This window comes from Gordionus sp. m RMFG-2023, chromosome 1, assembly GCF_954871325.1.
Source record: "Gordionus sp. m RMFG-2023 chromosome 1, tfGorSpeb1-WG-v2, whole genome shotgun sequence".
In the NCBI taxonomy this organism is placed as follows: domain Eukaryota; kingdom Metazoa; phylum Nematomorpha; class Gordioida; order Chordodea; family Parachordodidae; genus Gordionus; species Gordionus sp. m RMFG-2023.
Window position 1 is genome coordinate 59,595,840 of NC_088775.1, and position 19,707 is coordinate 59,615,546.

The 19,707-nt window shown below is 28.8% G+C and overlaps 1 protein-coding gene across 8 annotated transcripts in view; it reads left to right on the plus strand.

The window, feature by feature from the left end:
• LOC135931436 (MAP kinase-activating death domain protein-like) overlaps window positions 1–19,707 on the plus strand; it is a 120,024-nt gene that overhangs the window by 90,929 nt on the left and 9,388 nt on the right. For 7 of the 8 annotated variants that reach the window (XR_010573039.1, XR_010573040.1, XM_065468538.1 and 4 more), the window contains exons 17-24: window positions 345–587; window positions 2,374–2,683; window positions 6,982–7,141; window positions 7,944–8,059; window positions 8,329–8,542; window positions 8,859–8,979; window positions 9,469–9,685; window positions 10,112–10,219. Coding sequence is in view for 6 of the 8 variants with exons in the window: in XM_065468538.1 (XP_065324610.1) it covers window positions 345–587; window positions 2,374–2,683; window positions 6,982–7,141; window positions 7,944–8,059; window positions 8,329–8,542; window positions 8,859–8,979; window positions 9,469–9,685; window positions 10,112–10,219 (1,489 nt within the window). In the remaining 2 variants the exon portion in view is untranslated. The remainder of the gene's footprint in view (window positions 1–344; window positions 588–2,373; window positions 2,684–6,981; window positions 7,142–7,943; window positions 8,060–8,328; window positions 8,543–8,858; window positions 8,980–9,468; window positions 9,686–10,111; window positions 10,220–19,707) is intronic. The other variant, XM_065468539.1, reaches the window with a different exon arrangement.

Here is a 19,707-nt window from a genome sequence, read left to right on the forward strand (position 1 = left end):
ACTGCATAATTCTGGAATGGAATTCCCAAATTTTTGGTATTTATTATCAATATTGATTTTTAAATTCTAGAAAGCTAATTGGTGATTTTTTTTTTAAATAAAAAATGTTCCTAAAAAAACTATATTTTAAAATTTAATGATAGATGCACTACATACAGACCATCTTTATTCATTAAAATTTATTTTTTTTACATTCTCTTTTTTTCGATATAATATGTCTTGTAGAAAAAGAAATTTTGAAAGAAAAAAAAACAAAAATAATAAGTCTAAATTATCAAATATTCACAATATATTATTATAAACACATCTAAAAAATATATTCCATATATTCTTCCAACTAACAGTGCTCCAAAACTAAGTTTAAGAACATGTAAAAATTCCGACAATCTTGCCATTCATCCTAGTCTGAAATACAGCAGTTCAAGGCCGAGATTGCTCTCTACCACAATTTCCCTTGGTGGAGAGTCGGATAGCGGAGGTATATTTCGCGATTCCACACGAGAAACTTATAGATATATTTCAGGAGCAGAAAGCGGATCCGTTAAATCCTCTCCCGGAAGCCGCAAGGAGTCCGGTAACCAAGATAGGTAAATAAAAAAAGTCAAGAAATACTATCCTTTTTCTTTGTTTTTTCCTTCTTCTATTATCATTAAAAGGTAAATTATATTTAGAATTTTTAAATTTGAACCCTCAAAAATTTTGTCCCCCGCACTTGAACTGAACCTCTAAAAATGTATATGAACTATTTTGAACCTTCTGATTTCATAACATTTTTTAATATATCATTAACCATTTTTAAATATTTTTGTATGTCGCTATTTGACGGTGTTAACTACCCAAATTACCATATCAAAGTATCAACCATCGAATTTATTCCTTCTTCATATAGATATAATTTATCAGAATAGAATCCCTAAAATATTTTAATTATATTCAGGGGTGGACTGACCTTATATACACTAATGGAACTGGTCCCATCAAAATGTCCTGTTTGGGGGAGGGGGGGGGGGTCTTTAAAGCCCAAAAAATATAATAGATGGATGGCCTAGCTCTTTTATTAAATTTTTGAAAATAATTATGTATTTAAATGAGTGAATGCTAAATACGCATTTTATTACATTATTTATTATAAACTAAACATTAATTCATAAACAAATTTATTTTCTCTAAACTCATTTTACATTTATGGAAATCAAATAAATTGTGTTCAAAACCTATTATTAGTTTAATAATAATAAAGTAATTAAAAATAACATGTATACTATGTATAAAATAACATATATAAATTAATTTTAAAAGCCATATAAAAAATATTTAAAAAAAACACCATTTTAAATTTTTTAAAGAGAAGTTAAAAATAGTCGTCCTCATCTGATTACGGCCGGGAATCTATAAATTATTTAAAATTATAGCGTAAAATTTTAAAGATAATTTATTATTTGATCAACACTCGAGATTGTTGTTTTAGGGTTCTTTTATCGAATTAATTTGATTAGAGATATAGTCTCGTTCCCAAATGAGAAGTTTGTTGATACTACGATGGGTATAGATATATTATTGTCGGCTAGATATGTCCCTTTTCCGCTATGTCCAAGAGATCTTAATTATTATTAGATGGGGAGAACATTTATACATGTAAAGTCCCAATAAATTTCATATTCATTGCAACTTAATTTTTACATCCTTCATTAGAAAGTTGCTGTTTATGACATTAATTTCCTTATTTATAATATTCGAATATATTTACCCCTTCGATTAAACAATTGCTTTGAACCCTCTCCCCCTTAATGTAAAGACTAGGGATGAAAACCCCGTATTTTTTTTTCGTTTGTTTATTTCCTGAAGGAACGGTTTTTTTCATCCTTAGATATCATACGCCAAATTTTTGTTAGTTTTGAGAGATTTAATATTTTTATCCAACAAATTGAAAAAATTAATAAAAGTATAATGGAAATAGTCTTGAATGAAATTTCTATTCTATCAAACCGAAACGAATATTGACTTCGTTATAACAAGTCAAGTAGCTTTTTCACAATCATAAGGAATGGAGTGGTTCGGGTTCAGATAAAAATAATGTTTTGGGGTTCAGATTTGGTTCAAAAAAATAACAATAATGTATATTAGAATTATAAGCACTTTTTTTTATTTATCATTAAAATACACATACATATAAAAAGTCTATTTTTATTAGTTGATTGCACATTATAAATAATGTCTAATTTATAAATTATAACAGATGAACATAATTTATTAACTACAATGCTGAACATTTTATACTTAAAAAAAAGTATTGAAATGTACAATTAAAAAATTTACTAAATTTACCTCAATCAAATTACATCTATATAGAGATCTTTCAATTTACATTTATAGGACGGAAACATCTGCTCGACACTTTTTAAGCGAGACGGCACAGAGTGTTTTAAACGGCCGCGGTGTGGGATGGTTAAAGATGCCCAAATTGCGCGAGCTACTGAAGCAGGAGTCATGTCGGCTCTATATGGCTGACAAGTTGAACAGAAATTCTTACGGACGGCAAGGGAGTTTCTCTTACGAAGAGAAGGGAGTAGATAAAAAGGAGAATGCTGGAAACCGCGAACGATTCCCCGAGCCCACGGAGATTGACCTCAACGATTTTGAAAGCTTGCTAGCCACTTCTAAGACCGATTTTATACCGGAAGTGGTAATATTCCTTATTTGGGAATGATATATTTCTTATGTTTATACATTGACTAAAAAAATTAAATCCTTGACTTACTAAATTAACCATATTAGAAATCTAGCCTTCTTGATATCCTTATTCATATATAATATTATCGCCATTAACCTAGTTTTATTAACATATCTTTCTCTTTATATATCACCTCTCATTTGAATGTCTTAAATATTAAGTTTCAGTAAATAATCATATTTTTACGGCCTTGCTCAAATTATAATAAAATCAATATTAAAGTTTAAAATCAAATATAGGAAAATATTGATCAATTTTGACAGAGCTATAACTTCGGCAAAAATTAATATTTTTTAATCTAGTTTTTATTTTTATATATATTGGGAATAAATAGGTTTTATCCACTTCTAACTCGAAAATATTGAAAATGTCGAGTGGAGCACTCCAATTCTAGACCGACGATATTACTAGATTTAAATCGGGCAGCTTGCTCTATGCATTTATTTAGATGTATAAATAGAATTTGGACCTATATAGTTTACTTTGATTTAATCTCATTATAAATACTTATGTGATAGTGAATCTGGGTTTATTCATATCCTGTTTTAATTTTTAATTAGCTAGTTTCAAATTGTAGATTATCCAGGCTTCCTTAGTCCTAATGTCTGCATTCCATGACTGAAATTCAATATTATGATAAATCTCTTAAAATATTTTCAAGCATCGTAATTTTAAAATAAAGTAATTGTTTTCATTCTCATATTAAATTAATAAATTAAAAGAATAAACAAAGAAACATTTATTTTAAAAAATCATTCATGGTTGATAAATAAATTATGGTTCGAACTGTGCAGTTGGCTAACTAATAAATATTGAACCGCGCTTTGAAATATATATTTTTTATAATTTATTCGAAATATTCGAAATAATTCCTAGATGTACGGAGTTGGGCAGTACCGCGAATACTTGTATCTAAGATACAAGATCCTTTTGTATCTTGTACTCAGTATCTTATTGACATTTTTAATAAGATACTAGTATCTGTATCTAAGATCCTTTATTTTGAAAAGAATCTTGTATCTTTTTCATTTTCTTTAAAAAGATACAGATACAGATTTTTTTTAATATTCATGTTTAGAACATTTACATATCACACAATGTAACTTTATTTTCTGTGAAATCTTGTATTATTTTTTTTATTTTTTGCTATATTTTAAATATATTGATAACTAAAATTTGTTGGAGATTTTACAGATCACAAAGATAGATATATTAAAAATAACAACACCAAAAATAAGAAAAGGATATATTTTATATGAAATATTTTTTAATTTGTAGAATGTTTAACATATATAGTAGTGAAGATGAAATTATAGAGATAGGTACTCCTGAATCAAATCCGAATCTTAAAATTCTAGATAGAAAATTTTATAAAGTAATTCATGTGAAAAAGGACAAGGTACAAGCCGAATGTCAAAATTGCACAAGTAAAAAAGTTATTAAAGGTTGAAAAAACTCCTCTACAAACTTTGTTAAGCATATTAAAGTATAGTATACATTTTTATTTTATAATTATTAACATAATAATACCTATACATAAGTCCCTCTTAGATAATTGTTATTAAAAATTTTTATAGAAGATGGATGGTTGATTATCAAATTAAAATCATTTTTGGATATATACCGATGCCACTTTTTAGAGGTCGATTTGATCCGATATTCCCGATATATTACCGATCCGTTATCATATATAATTTTGTATTCTGTAAAGATACCAATGGTTTTAATTTTTAATATACTTTTTATTAGTATAACATCTATAATTTAACTACACCATAACTTATGTCATTTAAATATATTATAATGATCAGTTATAGTTTATATTCAATTCGATTGCAATTCTAAAAAAATATTTTTATTGTTAAATTACTTTTATATAATAAGTAATAACATTAATCTATATACATATTAAGTAATAAACAATTGTATTATGAAATTTGAAATAAATATTTAAAATAATATTTAACATTAATATAGCGAAGATTTCTTTTTAGAAATACCAATATTTCCAATTTATCAGAGGTCAGCTTGCGGCGATAGTAATTGTCAATATCACCAGCTTCACTAAAAACAGATTCTGAAGAGATTATTGCACACTTTTATAAACAGAATGCGCAAAAAAATAACAATATGAATGTTATTAATTTATTATTATTAAAAAATATACATAAAAATGGATTCCGATTTTATTTATAAAAATAAATGATTTCAGATATAACTATTTTTTTTAATTTTATAACATTTTAATTTTATTAAAGAAGCCATTTTTATATCGGATCAAATTTTATAATATTGACCGATAACCGATATTTTAAAATGGGTAAAATATCGGCCCGATGCGATCCGATAAAAAATATCGACACATCCCTAATATAATTTATATTTAATTATTTTAGAAAGTTCTTAAAATATTTAAGCTTAAATTGATATATAATATTAGATAATTTTAAAAGGCTCTTAATAAAATAATTATAATAAGGTAGAATTTAACTTTATTAGTTACTTTAATTTATTTATGATATAAGTAAAATTACATTACAGTATTTATTTACAAAATTTAATCAATTTAAAATGCATTAAAGAAAATTGCTATGTAATTAACAATTAAATAATATAATGTTGTACATTATTTTCATATTTTTTATATAATTAATGATTTTGCAAGAAATATATAAAAAAAATTTGAAAAGAGATTTAAATGATATTTATATATATATATATGATATTACAAATGCAAGCATTAATAAGTCAAATTAGAAAATATATCTAATTTAAAAAATACATAAATATCACAAACAAGTAATGATAAATACTTATTAAAGATAATGAATAAAATAAAACTAATATATTTTTTTTAGAGATGCCATTTAGCCATATACTCCGAATATAATCTATATTTAAAACAACAGAAAATAACCTGCAAATTCTAATTAACCATTTGATTTAATTTTTTTTCTTATTTGCACATTTTCAACTACCATTAAATATAATACTCTCCCTTCCCTGTTTATACTATTAATGGCAGCGTCTACATGATCGGGAGGGGTAGGAACAGTTTGCATCCTATTTTTTTGAGGGGGTAGGGGGTAAGCTGCTTTAATAGGGGTAGGATAAATTTTTTGGGTGGTTATCTATTAAATTTTGAGATTAAATAGGACAAAATTTTTTGCTGTAAAAATTATACTTTTATTATAGTATTATTATAATACAATTCATCGACCAAATCTATATATTGCAAACAATCATACACATTGTTTTCCAAATAAACTATTCTTTTAAATGTAATTTAAAAGGTTTAGATATTTCTGCAAGCTCATAATGCCATAATAATTAATTTATTGTAAATAATGGAGGTTTTAATTGAATTTATTAGCTAAAAAATAAATTCTTTATATTCACAAAATATAGATAGTTGTTAGTAGAGATTTAATTTAAGTTATCCTTTATAAATTCTTTGAAAAGAGTATCAATAAATAAATAGGTGAAAATAATGAGAAAGAGACACCGCCGCCGAAGGCGTCTATTTTTTAGGGGGGTAGGCAAAGATTTTTGAAGGGGGTTTGCATCCAGTGAAAATCCTATCATGGAGACGCTGATTAATGGGCAAAAATTAATATTAAAATCTCTGGTTATTATAATTTTTTTGTGAATACGAATGATTTTTTTAAATTTCTTTTTACATAAAACCTAGTCATCAATAAATATTTTATTAATTATTGAAAATATTCATTCTTATATGTGTATGCTATGTTCTTCACAAATAAATAATAAAAACTGTATTTTATAAACTATTCTAATTTAATTGGTAATGATAATTTAAAAGTATATTGTATTTAAGATATTCTAATTTAGTAAAAGATACAAGTATCTTTTATCTTGTATCTTTTTGATATTTTGAAAAAGATACTAGTATCTGTATCTAAGATTCATTTTTTTTTTAAAAATCTGTATCTGTATCTAGATTCTTTTTCCAGAGGACCTGCCCAACTCTGGATGTAGTATATTTTATGTGTAATAAAATTTAAATAAAGTTTTAAGATCTACATATATTATATAATTTAAAATTGAATTTTTAGAAAAATACTACGATGACAGACAAATACGCGAATGTGTGATATATATCTATTATATATATGAATACTACTTATTTTATATACTTTATTTCTAAGAGTTTATACAGTGCACTCCCGCCGATTCTCAATACTAAATCATTTTCAATTTATTGAAATTTTAATTTTTTTTAAATTCAGCGCCTTAGCACACAGGTGTGGAAAGGTTACTTGAGCGTCCTTAGGTGTTGCTTGAGTGGTTTGGAATTTACATATTCAAATTACGGCATAGGCGGGATGGCCAGCACTTACGTTATCCTGGAGATATGCTCAACTCACTTTCATAATCCCTCTAATGAAAGTTAGTAAATATAGACTATTCATAGAATAAAATTTTATTTCGACAGTATTTATATTTCTTGGTCGGTTAATTATATCCTTTCTTGCTCATTAACAACTAAAAACCATTTCTATTTTATTTACCGAGAGCTATTAAAAGTCTAATTTAGTTTTAGTTTTGAACCTTGTCAGTTTTTTATCTCCAAATTATCAATATATATATTATTAGAACCTTTACCTCTATTATTTGAGTTCTGGCCTGGTTAGAGAAAATTGTAAAATTATTGCTTATTCCTATCCTTAAAATTTGGTCATATAATAATAAAAATTATGAAAGAATTTATTATGAATTATAAAAACATTGTAAAGCAAATTAATTAAAAATTTTTATCGAGGCCCCCGCGCGGTCCTACCTCTCCCAAAGATGGTGTCTGCCTGATACAGATCTATGTAGGGTTCAGATATTATATTTTATTATATTAGCCATTTTATAAGAATCTTACAACTAGATAGAGTTGTTAAAAAACTTCGATTTTATATTTTAGTCTAACAAATTTATCATAAACCTCATTGTAAAAAGATGGTCAACTCTTTCTAACACATTTAACGAAATCTTGAGGGTTTGATTAAAATCCTTATTAAAAAAATTGGCGAAATTTAGGTTTTTAACAACAGTATGAGATGTAGCTTACTGATTTTTAAAAAAATATATAACTATTTATTATAATTGTTATGGATAATGATTTATGCATTTTTTTTATCGGCCAAGCGATGGTTGGGCAGATTATTTGTATATAGTCATCATTATATAAATAAAAATGTAGAAACCAATGAAGACAATATTTTACAACGATGCAACTCGGTAGATAAACCGGATTTAGTCGAAAATTTGAAATCCACCTGCAATAATATCATAGATCCCGAAAATACTTACAAAAAGGTTTAAAAAAATTATGATACTAAAAAATGAAAAAATCAAATTCTTGAATAATATAAAAAAAGAAAAAATGGCTCTTAAAAAATTAGATTAATAAGTCTACTAACATGAATAAAATCTAATAAATATTGTTTCTGTTTTGTCGAATTTCCGATTGTGCATATTCATGGTAATATAATTATCAATAGATTCCAACTCTAGGTATTGTAGTACTTTTTCACAATATATGATATAATATGACGATGTTATAGACAAGGCTTTTTTACCAAAAGATATCTAATTTTGGGTCCCGCCTTTCGACTTCCATTTCTAACGTGGCGTCCAACATGATGACGGAAAGAGGGCCGATAGGTCAGAATAATAACGACAATGGTCACTCAAATTTGATTAGTTATAGCGGTAACATTATCGTATCGGAACATTTGGCCGAGCGACAAATTTTCGATAGATATTACCGCAAGGAATACCTCTATCAAATGTTCCTGGGTAAGATTGCAATTTAAAAATAAATTGAGGTTAGTGTTTTACAGTTGGTACGACCCTTATCTCATACATAAACTCATTTACGGCGGAATAACGTTATTTATTTAATAATCATATGAACTTATGCATTAATCTATATTTTATCGAAATTTTATCATCCACCTAACATTTTGATGACTTTTAAATATGAAAATTACTATGATTAAAACATTAATCAACAATTCATGAAAATTTATTTTGCCCAATAATAATAAGTCCTTATAATCTTATTAATCTTTATATATTTATTTAAAACTATAAGCTATTGTTTTTCCTGCAGGTAAAAATAAGTCAAAATTATGGGACGAAAATCAATTTTGGCAAGATATATTTTTGGATGCTGTCACCCAAGAACGCGATATGATAGGGATGGACATTGGACCTTCCGAAATGATGAATAGGCATGTATTCTTACTTGTATTAATATAGCAAAACTAGACTTAACCTTAATTTCAATATTGTAAAATCGCTCTATTGGAGCCGATTTTTAAAAACGGCTAACTCAGTATTTTATCCAGAAAAGTATTACGCAAGCCTGAAGATTTTGTTCATAGATGGCACAAAGGTTTGGACAACTATTAGCGAAATCTCGAGGCTTAGGCATTTTTTCTGGCTAAAATATTGAGTTAGCTGTTTTTAAAAATCGGTTTAAATGGAGCGATTTTGCAACACGAATTGTATTCTTTATTTATTTCTATGATTTATGTTATTATTCTATTCTTGATAAAGTGTTCTAGCAAAGATAAATATCCGATAATCCTACCCACATAAAATACATTAAACAAATAATCGAGAACCTTACCAATATTATTTACGATATACGCTTTTTTCAAATTGGACAACCATGATAATAATATAACAATTAAATGTATTTTATTCAAATACTAAAGATTCGTTTTCCTATCAGAGACGGAGAAGAAACGGTTGGAACTCGAAGAAGATAATCTCCTAGCTATTCAATTGCTGAACTTGGTCTCATTCACAGTTATGATGGGCACTAATAAGAAAGAAATTTGTAGGAAAGTGCGAAGACTGCTTGCCAAATCTCACGTTGGTTTGAAGTATAGTCAAACGGTCAATAGATTGTTGGATAGGATTAATGCTTACGTATTAACATTAAACCATATTAATTAACATATATACAGGACGATTTCCTAAGTTTATATTAGAAACTTGTTTTTATTCGGAAAAAATATATTGTCAATTTTTAACATTTCATCATATTTATGTAAAGGAATTATGATGTGAGTAATACTTTTCTCGTGAGTCATTTGGAATTTATAAGCAATCTCTTTTACAAACTCGTAAAATTGATACTTTTTCAAAATCGATTTTAAGGAATAACTGGAATGGGTGATATTTCGGCTGGTATTGGATTAAATAAAATATACAGAATCACAAGTTTTTTAAAGGAAATATAATTTCTAATGCATGTTGATAAATATACTTCCCCTTATAATAAAAAAATATATATTATACACAATAATTCACTGCTTGTTGTATTGCAAATCGTAAAAAATGGGTTTATTATAGGATGGAAATAAAATACCTTTGTTGGTTCCTCTCAGTAGAAGGATCCGTAAAATGTCATTCAACGTTAAATCGGGTGTTAACCCATCAACCGGAACCATGGTTATGGAAGTTAGTTATCATAATTTATTACTTGATTTTTATACATAATACTTCAGGTTTCCTCGAAAATCAATACCTTTTTATCGGTCTATTATTAAACTTGGAATAGACGGTTTTTTGAACTATTAATAGGACCGAACCCAGGCTCATTTGTGAAGCAGGTGCGTAACCAATGGGGGATGAATAAGGGAAATTACCCCCCCCCCTCCCCGATCACAAATTTTACTGTTTTCAAGCTAAAAAAAATTTTACCCCCCCCCCCCCCCCACTCAAAATTTTTTAAATATTTGTATATCATTTCCAAAATAACACTTATTTTTTAAAAATAAATTTTATTAATATTTCCTTTCCTTGTGAGTAATATTAACATTATTCAAAAATAATAATAAGATGGGAAAAATTTTAATTAAAAAGATAGAAATAAAACTGTAACTGATTTTATCATTGTGATTATTTCTAGTTATATCTATTATGTTTATTTTCTCATATTCAAAATTATTAGTGAATTAATAAGTATTTTTTATAATATTTTAATTATTAATGAATATCTAGAAGTTTTTAAATAATGTTCATTTTTACTTCCATTTTGTAGAACAGAAGAAATAGAAATACAAAAGTTAAATAAGGCTAAGCATGAAAAAAATGAATAAATACAAATTGAAAAAAAAATGGTAAAGGTAGGTATCTTATATTTTATGAAAATCAGGTTATTAGTTATAAATTTTTTATTAAATTAAAACTATTTTATTCATAATGTTTAAAGTAGGGGAGATGTGGTTCCTTGCTTTTTGATCTGAAGTTTGGTGAATATTAATCTTTATGAATACCATTCCATATGGGGATATTGCAAAGTCTTTTTGTATTTTTGCATTGCTCTTCTTAAAGTTGTTATAAGAATATTAAATTTGATAGATACTAATAGTGTGAAATTTTTATTAATGTTCATAATTGCCAATTAAATTTGTTCATTTTCATTTCAATATGTTTGTGTGAATGTATTAATTTTGGCCAGACAATAGCTGTCTATTATCATTAAATGCTTTTATATGTATATGTAGGTACTAAAATTAGGTAAGGTACATATCATAAATATACACATTTTGACCAATTTGATAAAAAGTTAAAGGGCAGCAACCAGTTTTCAAACACCATTTATAACACATTTTCTCTATGTTATTACCTTTTTTAAAAAGTATAATATAGTTAGTACATGGTTTTTTTCCAGATTTTTACAATATTTTTATTGATAAAGCAACCATTTAAAAATAAAACTTAAATAATGGTTTTTCCATTGCATTACATACATGTATGAGATTGGTTTTACCCAATTATCCTAATAAAGAATGAAGAATAAATTTATATAAATTATTTTATTCGGGTTTCATCAACCATGTGCTATAAATTTCTTAAAGAATGATTTAACTCCTGAAAAAAATTAGAAATTTTGGAAAATATACATCAACCAGATATAATTTTTCCATATATTAGGGACACTACAACAAGAAAACTATATTTTTAATAGGTTAATTATCAAGGTGGCCATGGCTAGCATTTTCTCCTACCATTAATGATATTTTGCAAGAATTATTTATTTGATCCAAAATTTGCTGAAAGAGTCCAGCAAAAATTATAAAGTCTAATATTAGCACCATTTAGACGCTGTTGAAATTTTTAACAACTATCAAAATAATATGTATCATATTGATGCACAACAAGTTATATATTTCTTGCGATCTATAAAAAATGGAGAATCCATGGATATTATTCGAATAATTGATACTGAAAAACAAGGACTTGCCTTGAAGAATAGATTCAGACTAAAGCCAATTATTAACGCTATCCTGATATGTGGTATCCAAGGTATCGCCCTTCCAGGACATAAAGATAGAGGTTCAATATTTGATAATGATAATAACAATAATGATGAAATTCTTAGAGCTATTCTTAGACATAGATTTCTTGGAGATCCTACACTTATTAATAATTTTTTAATTACTTTGAAAATGCCCCCTATTGAGCCCAATAATTCAGAATAAAATCATTAATGCCTGCAATGAATTAGTATTGAAGAAAATTATTACAAAAATCAACAAATCACCCTACTTTTCGGTTGGCTGATGAGACAACAGATGTCTCTGGAATAGAACAAATGTCTTTATGTGTACATAAACCTGGATGGTAAGCTTATAATTTTATGAATAATAAAAAAATTATCATCATTGGTGTTATACAAATATTAGAAGAATTTTTACAGTTTACACCAGTTGTGAATATGAGAGGGGAGGCCCTCGCCCAAACTATTTTGTTAAATATAGAGTAATATAAGCTAAATATACATTTAATATGCGATAACAAGGTTAAGATAGTGCCCCAGCTATGAGTAGCCATTTAAATGGTGTCAAAGCACATATTTAAAAAAAAATATCCATCCATTATATATGTTCACTGTGCATCTTCTTCTTCTTCTCCGTTTTATGGCGATTTCCAGGTTTACCCGGGTAGGTCAGTTTTCCCTCTGATTTTTCTTTTCCATTTTTGACGGTCCTGAGCATCAATACTTGTAAGATTCAAGCTTCTCATATCAGCCGCTATCACATTTGTCCACGTCATCTTGGGCCTTCCTCTAGGTCTTGATCCTCCTACTTCCATCATTGTGCATCTCTTTACCCAGTCATCTCTTGTCATACGTTCCACATGCCCAAACCATCTTAGTCTATTTCGTCGCATTACCATACCAATCATTTCTATACCTAATCTTGCTCGCAATTCCTTGCTAGTTTTTCTCTCTCTCAGAGATACCCCACACATCCATCTAACCATCCTCATCTCTGTTCTTTCTAATTTGGCTTCGTGAATTGCTTTCATTGCCCATGTTTCACCGCCATAAACTAAACAACTCCTCACGCAGCTTACATAAACTTTCCCCTTTAACTTCAGAGAAACTTTTTTATTTGTAAGAATAGATGACATCTCTCTGAACTTCTTCCAAGCTTGTCTGATCCTTGCAACAACAGCAGAATCTACACCACCATCTGCGTTTAGCATATCACCTAAATAACAAAACTTATCCACTTTTTCTAGGGTTAACCCATTGCCAATATCCAGACCACCATTTTTTAGGTTATCATTATTATGTATCCCTTTCATGCATGTTTTACAAATAAAGGTCATTCTTTCTAACATCAAACTGCCTTTTTTCCCACTACATCTTTTATGTACCCATTTCTGGCATCTGGTGCATTGTAGAATTTCTAGCAACTCCTTTCCCACATACACCACAAGGCCACTTACCTGATTCTTCTATCTTTAGATTTTCCCCACCAATCATCACCTTTGTTTTTGATGCATTCATTTTCAGGCCCTTTGCTTCCATAGTCATCTTCCATTTACTAACTTTATCCCTCAATTCTCCCTCACTGTTTGCCATTAATACAAGGTCATCTGCATATAATATCTCCCAGGTAAGTCCTTCAAGCATTTCTCTAGCCACCACATCCATTACTAAGATAAATAATAATGGACTCAGCACGGATCCTTGATGAAGTCCTACCTTCACCTCAAAGCTGTCACTATCACCATGATCCGTCCGTACTGCTGTTTGTGCTCCAACATACATTGCCATCACTGCGGTAACTAACCATTCCTCCACACCGGATTTTCTCAAGGCCCATCTTGTAATCTCACGCGGCACCCTATCAAATGCTTTCTCCAAATCAACAAACGCATAATAGAGTTTCTTTTCCTTCGCAAGATACTTCTCCTGAATTTGTCTCACCACAAAAATTGCATCTGTCGTGCCTTTTCCCGATGTAAAACCAAACTGTATTTCATCAATTTTGATTTGTTCCCTTATCCGCTTTTCTAACACTCTCTCAAATACTTTCATTGCATGTTCCAAGAGTTTAATAGCTCTGTAAGACCCACAATCTAAAGGATCACCTTTCCCCTTGTATACTGGGATAATTATACTTCTTCGCCAGTCCTCGGGAATAGTACCTTCTGTGACAATCTGATTTGCTAAATTCATTAACCATTCAATTCCTAAATCATCAGAACCTTTAAACATCTCTGATACCACCATCGTTAAACCCGATGCCTTCCCTTTCTTCATCTTTTTCACTGCTCTCCTTATCTCGTCCTTGCCAAATTTACACCCTGGACCTTCTACCTTTGCACAACTAATATTATTATTCCATTCATTTTCTTCATTCAAAAGTCCTTTCATCTCATTCGTTGAATTTATCCGATTCATGTGCTCTACCTTCTATACGCAATGCCATCCATATTTTAACTTATAAAATAAATATAATATATTTTTAGCTATTATTTCCAAAATTTATGATTTTATTAAATATCCGAAGCGGTCAGATGTTTTAAATCGAACTATAAAAAATTTGCCCTACACGATGGATTATAAGTCATGATTCAGTTTCGACATTCATAGAACTGGAGATCAGAATATCTTTACATAAAATTATTAAATGGTAAGACATTAAGGTGTCTTCAGAAGCGATATCATTAAATTCAATATCAGAGTTTATCTTTGCTGCTAGTTGCATTAATAAATGATTTTCCTATAGCTCATTACTTGGTAGAAATTTGCAAAAACCAAATTTAGATTTAGTTCTGGTTACTTATTTGGCGGAAAATATATGTGAACAGGTAAATCAGAGTTGTTAAAGTAGCGCGCTAACCGCTATAGCTAATAGCGGCTACTTTTTTTGTAATTATTTAATTTTTTAGCGCGCTTCGCTACTTTTAAAAAATATAATGAAGGTAAGTATAAACATGAAAATTTAAATATAATATCATAATTAATTATAATTTTACGATTTATTATATAATTTTGAAATTGAAATATAATTTCAATTTGTAATTTATATTTTCATTTGTATTATAAACCTAAATCACGTGTTAATAATTTAAAATGTCATCGCCTATGGATATCCAAATCGTTGAAAGTGATTCAGACAATGATATTAATGAAATAGAAGATATCAGGGAAGAAAATGTTCTTAATAGCTATAATACAAATTTCCCATTACCTATATTTGAAATTTTTTTTATATAACCAAAACTGGTTTCAAATTTATTTGTTTAAAATGTAAAAAAAAATATTTCCTCAAATCCTCAAGAAACACCTAAAGGTAAATTGTCATTTTTACATTCTAATAATATTTATTTTATAAGACTGTTCATGAGTTTTAAGGAAAAGGAGAAACATCTAAATAATTTTGGTATAGGCGACTCTACATCCAAAAAGACTAATTCAATTCAAACCAAATTGATTAATAATGCAAATGACAAATTTTTCAGAAAATGACTGATAAAGTTATTGTTGATTTTATAATATATACAGTTCACCCAATGTCCTTAGTTGATAATCCATCATTTACCATGATGATTAAAACTCTATCCCTTGGTACAACAATTTTATGCCGCCAAACACTAATGAATAAAATAGCAGATAATTTTAAAATGATGAAAGATGCTCTAATAGTAGAGTTATCAGAGATATCATATATATGTACCACGGGAGATAGTTGAACACATAACAGAAGGTAAAAACTTATTTATATTTATAAATTGATCTGATTAAATATTTTTGAGCTTATTATGGAATCACAGGCCATTGGCTAGACCCTAGAACTTTAAAAAGAAGATCTGTGGCATTAGCCCTCAAAATGATAATAGGATGCCAGACATATGATGTACTTGCAAATAAATATATTAAAAATATATTTATAAGATTAAATATGCCCTTACCCTCAAGTGTGAGGGGTGGAGAGATTATTTAATAAGACAAAACTTATACTTTCTGATCGTCGCTCTAGACTTGGGGATGATAATATGAAATGATTTTATTATTAAAATGCAACAAATTACCATAAATATTTGTTTTTATTACATAAATTTTTTTATAATCAAAACTAACTATATTTTTATATTTATAAATGTTGATTTTTATATATTTACTATACAATAACATTATAAACAAAAAATAAAAAATTTGTTTTTAAATTTTTTTTATAAAAGTAGCTAAAGCTACTTTTAAAAAATAGTAGCTAATAGCGTAGACGTCGAATCGAAAGCTAAATCTTATGATATAACACTAATTAATCCTTTTCCACCACCTATGCAATTATTGAGAGTAATATAAATGTTGACTCAAGTGAAGATTATTATAAAATATCTATTTTCATCCCATTCTTAGATATTTTTTTATCGCAAATAAAAGTACGGTTTTTAGATAAAAAGAAAGTCTTTAGCAATCTACAAATTTTATTACCTAAAGATCCTTCTTCCTTTTCTTTGGCACCATTGGTAAAATTAAATATTTAACAAATTTTTATTCCTATGAAAATGATACTGAAATCAATCAAATCAATGAATTCGAATTGTGGTATAAATATTTACTATGTTTGGTTATTTTACCTGAGCATACTATTGATGCGCTCAATCGATGCAAGGAAACCTTGGCTCAATTTCCAAATATTTTGAAGTTGTTATATTCTTGCATGTTTGCCTATCAAGATGTACGAATAAAAGGACCTTTTCCAATTTGAGAAGGTTGAAAACCTATTTACGAATTACTACAACCGAATCTCGGCTAAATGGTTAAGCTCTGTTAAATATCCGCAAAGATTTGGTTCCAACGATAGACCAAATTCTTCGTGAATTGCCCACGAAAATTAAAAATCACATTATAATTGAGAAACGGAGATGCTTTAAAGAATGGTATAATAGTAAAGAAATTAGTGATAACGATATTTACAGGATAGCGAAAACTAATGCTGAAAAATTAATAGCGAAGGCGTAAGAAGAAAAAAGGCAGGAGTTTGCTAAAGAAATAGAATGCGCTGAAGGAATGGGAAATATGGTTTGAAATGGCAAAGCAGATGACAAAAAGGCAGGATGTGATAGATGTTGAATCTTTGAAAAATATGTAAAGAAAAATGGTGATTGATAGTAGTGGTATTAAGAACACCTGGAAGATCTACATGGAAGGACTTTTGAATGAAGAAAATAAATGAGATAATGATGTTAGTTGTGCAAAGGTAGAAAGTCCAGGATATAAATTTAGCAAGGACGAAATAAAGAGAGCAATGAAAAGGAGAAGGTATCGGGTTAATGAGGGTGGTATCAGAGATGTTTAAAGGTTCTGATGAATTAGGAAATGAATGGTTAATGATTTAGCCAAATTGCCACAGAAGGAACTACCCCCGAGGACTGGCGAAGAAGTATAATTCTCCCAGAATACAAGGGGAAAGGTGATCCATTTGATTGCATGTCTTACAGAGCTATTAAACTCTTGAAACATGCAATGAAGGTATTCAAGAGGGTGTTGGAGAAGTGGATAAGGGAACAAACTAAAATTGATGAAATCAGTTTGGTTTTACATCGGTGAAAGGAACGACAGATGCAATTTTTGTGGTGAGACAAATATAGAAGTATCTTGCAAAGGAAAAGAAACTGTATTATGCGTTTGTTGATTTAGAGAAGGCATTTGACATAGTGCCGCGCGAGGTTACTAGATTGACCTTGGGAAAATCAGGTGTGGAGGAATGGTTGATTATGGCAGTGTTGGCAATGTATGTGGGAGCACAAACCACGGTACGGACGGATAATAAAGATAGTGAAAGCTTTGAAGTGAAGGTAGGACTTCATTAAGGATCCGTGCTGAGTCTATGATTATTTATCTTAGTATTGGATGTGGTGGCTAGAGAAATATGTGAAGGACTTCTCTGGGAGCTATTATATGCAGATGACCTTGTATTAATGGCAAACAGTGAGGAAGAATCGAGGGATAAAATTAGTAAATGGAGGATGGCTATGGAAGCAAAGGGCCTGAAAATGAATATAGAAAAGACAAAGGTGATGATTGATGGGGAAAATCTAAAGATGGAGGAATCCGGTAAGTGGCCTTGTGGTGTATGTGGGAAAGGAGTTGCTGAAAATTCAATCCAATGCACCAGATGCCAGAAATGGGTACATAATAGTTGTAGGGGTAAAAGGGAAGTTTAATAATAGTAAGAATGACCTTTATTTGTAGAACGTGCATAAAAGAGGTACATAATGATGATAACGTAGAAAATGGGGGTTTGTATAGGTAATGGGTTAACCCTAGAGAAAGTGTATAGGTTTTGTTATTTAAGTGATATATTAAACGCATATGGTGGTGTAGATTCAGCCGTTGTTTCAAAGGTCAGAGAATCATGAAAGAAGTTCAGAGAGATGTCGTCTTTTCTGACAAATAAAAAAGTTTCTCTGAAGTTTAGGGGGAAAGTTTACATACGCTGTGTGAGGAGTTGCTTAGTTTATGGCGGCGAAACATGGGCAATGAAAACGACCCTCGAAGCCAAATTAGTAGGAACAGAGATGAGGATGGGATGTGTGGGGTATCTCTGAAAGAGAGAAAAACTAGCAGGGAATTGCGGGCAAGAATGGGCATAGAAATGTTTGGAGTGGTAATGCAGCGAAATAGACTAATTGGGCATGTGGAACGTATTATAAAAGATGACTAGGTAGAGAGATGCACCTTAATGGAAGTAAGAGGATCAAGACCTAGAGGAAAGCCCAAGATGACGTGGACAAATGTGATAACGGCGATACATGAATTTTGCAAATATTGATTCTCAAGACGGTAAAAATTAAAGAAAAACCAGAAGGAAAACTGGCCTACCTTGGTAAACCTTGAAACGCCATAAAACGGAGAAAATTAAAAATATTTATAGTATTTAATAAATTATTTGTATAATTTTGTATTTGATAGAGTTATAAAAACTAGTTTTTTAATTGTTTTCTAGTCAATATTTAAAACACACTACAATTAGTATTTTCAATAAAAAATTTTTTATATCTAAGAATAAAATGGATATTTTATAATATTATACAGTTGAGTCAACATTTATATTTCAAAAATTGCCTAGGTGCTAGACATGGTTTAATTAGTGTTATATCATAAAATTTAGCCTTCAATTCAATGCGATAAATAATGTGAAAATATTCATCTATATTCATTCTTATTGTATTAACCTGTTTATAAACATTTTCCGCTAAATCAATAACGTGAACCAAATCTTAATTTGTAAATTTCTACAAAGGTAGTGAGCTATAGGAAAATAATTATCAGCAAAGATATACTCTGATTGATCTATTGAATTAAATAATAATATCGCTTCTGAAAACAAAATACTATCTTGCCATTTAGTAACTTCATGTATAGATACTGATAATCTCTTCCAGTTCTATAAATGTCGAAACTAAATCATGACTTATAACCCATCATGTAGTGTAGGGCACATTTTTTTAAATTTTGATGATGGGTTTCTGGTTCATTCATATAGTTCGATTTAAAACATCGCTTCGAATAATTAATAAAATCATAAATTTTGGAAATAATAGCTAAAAATATTTATTTTATAAGTTAAAATATGGATGACATTGCGTATAGAAGGTAGAGCACATGAATCGGATATTGCCAAATTCAACGAATG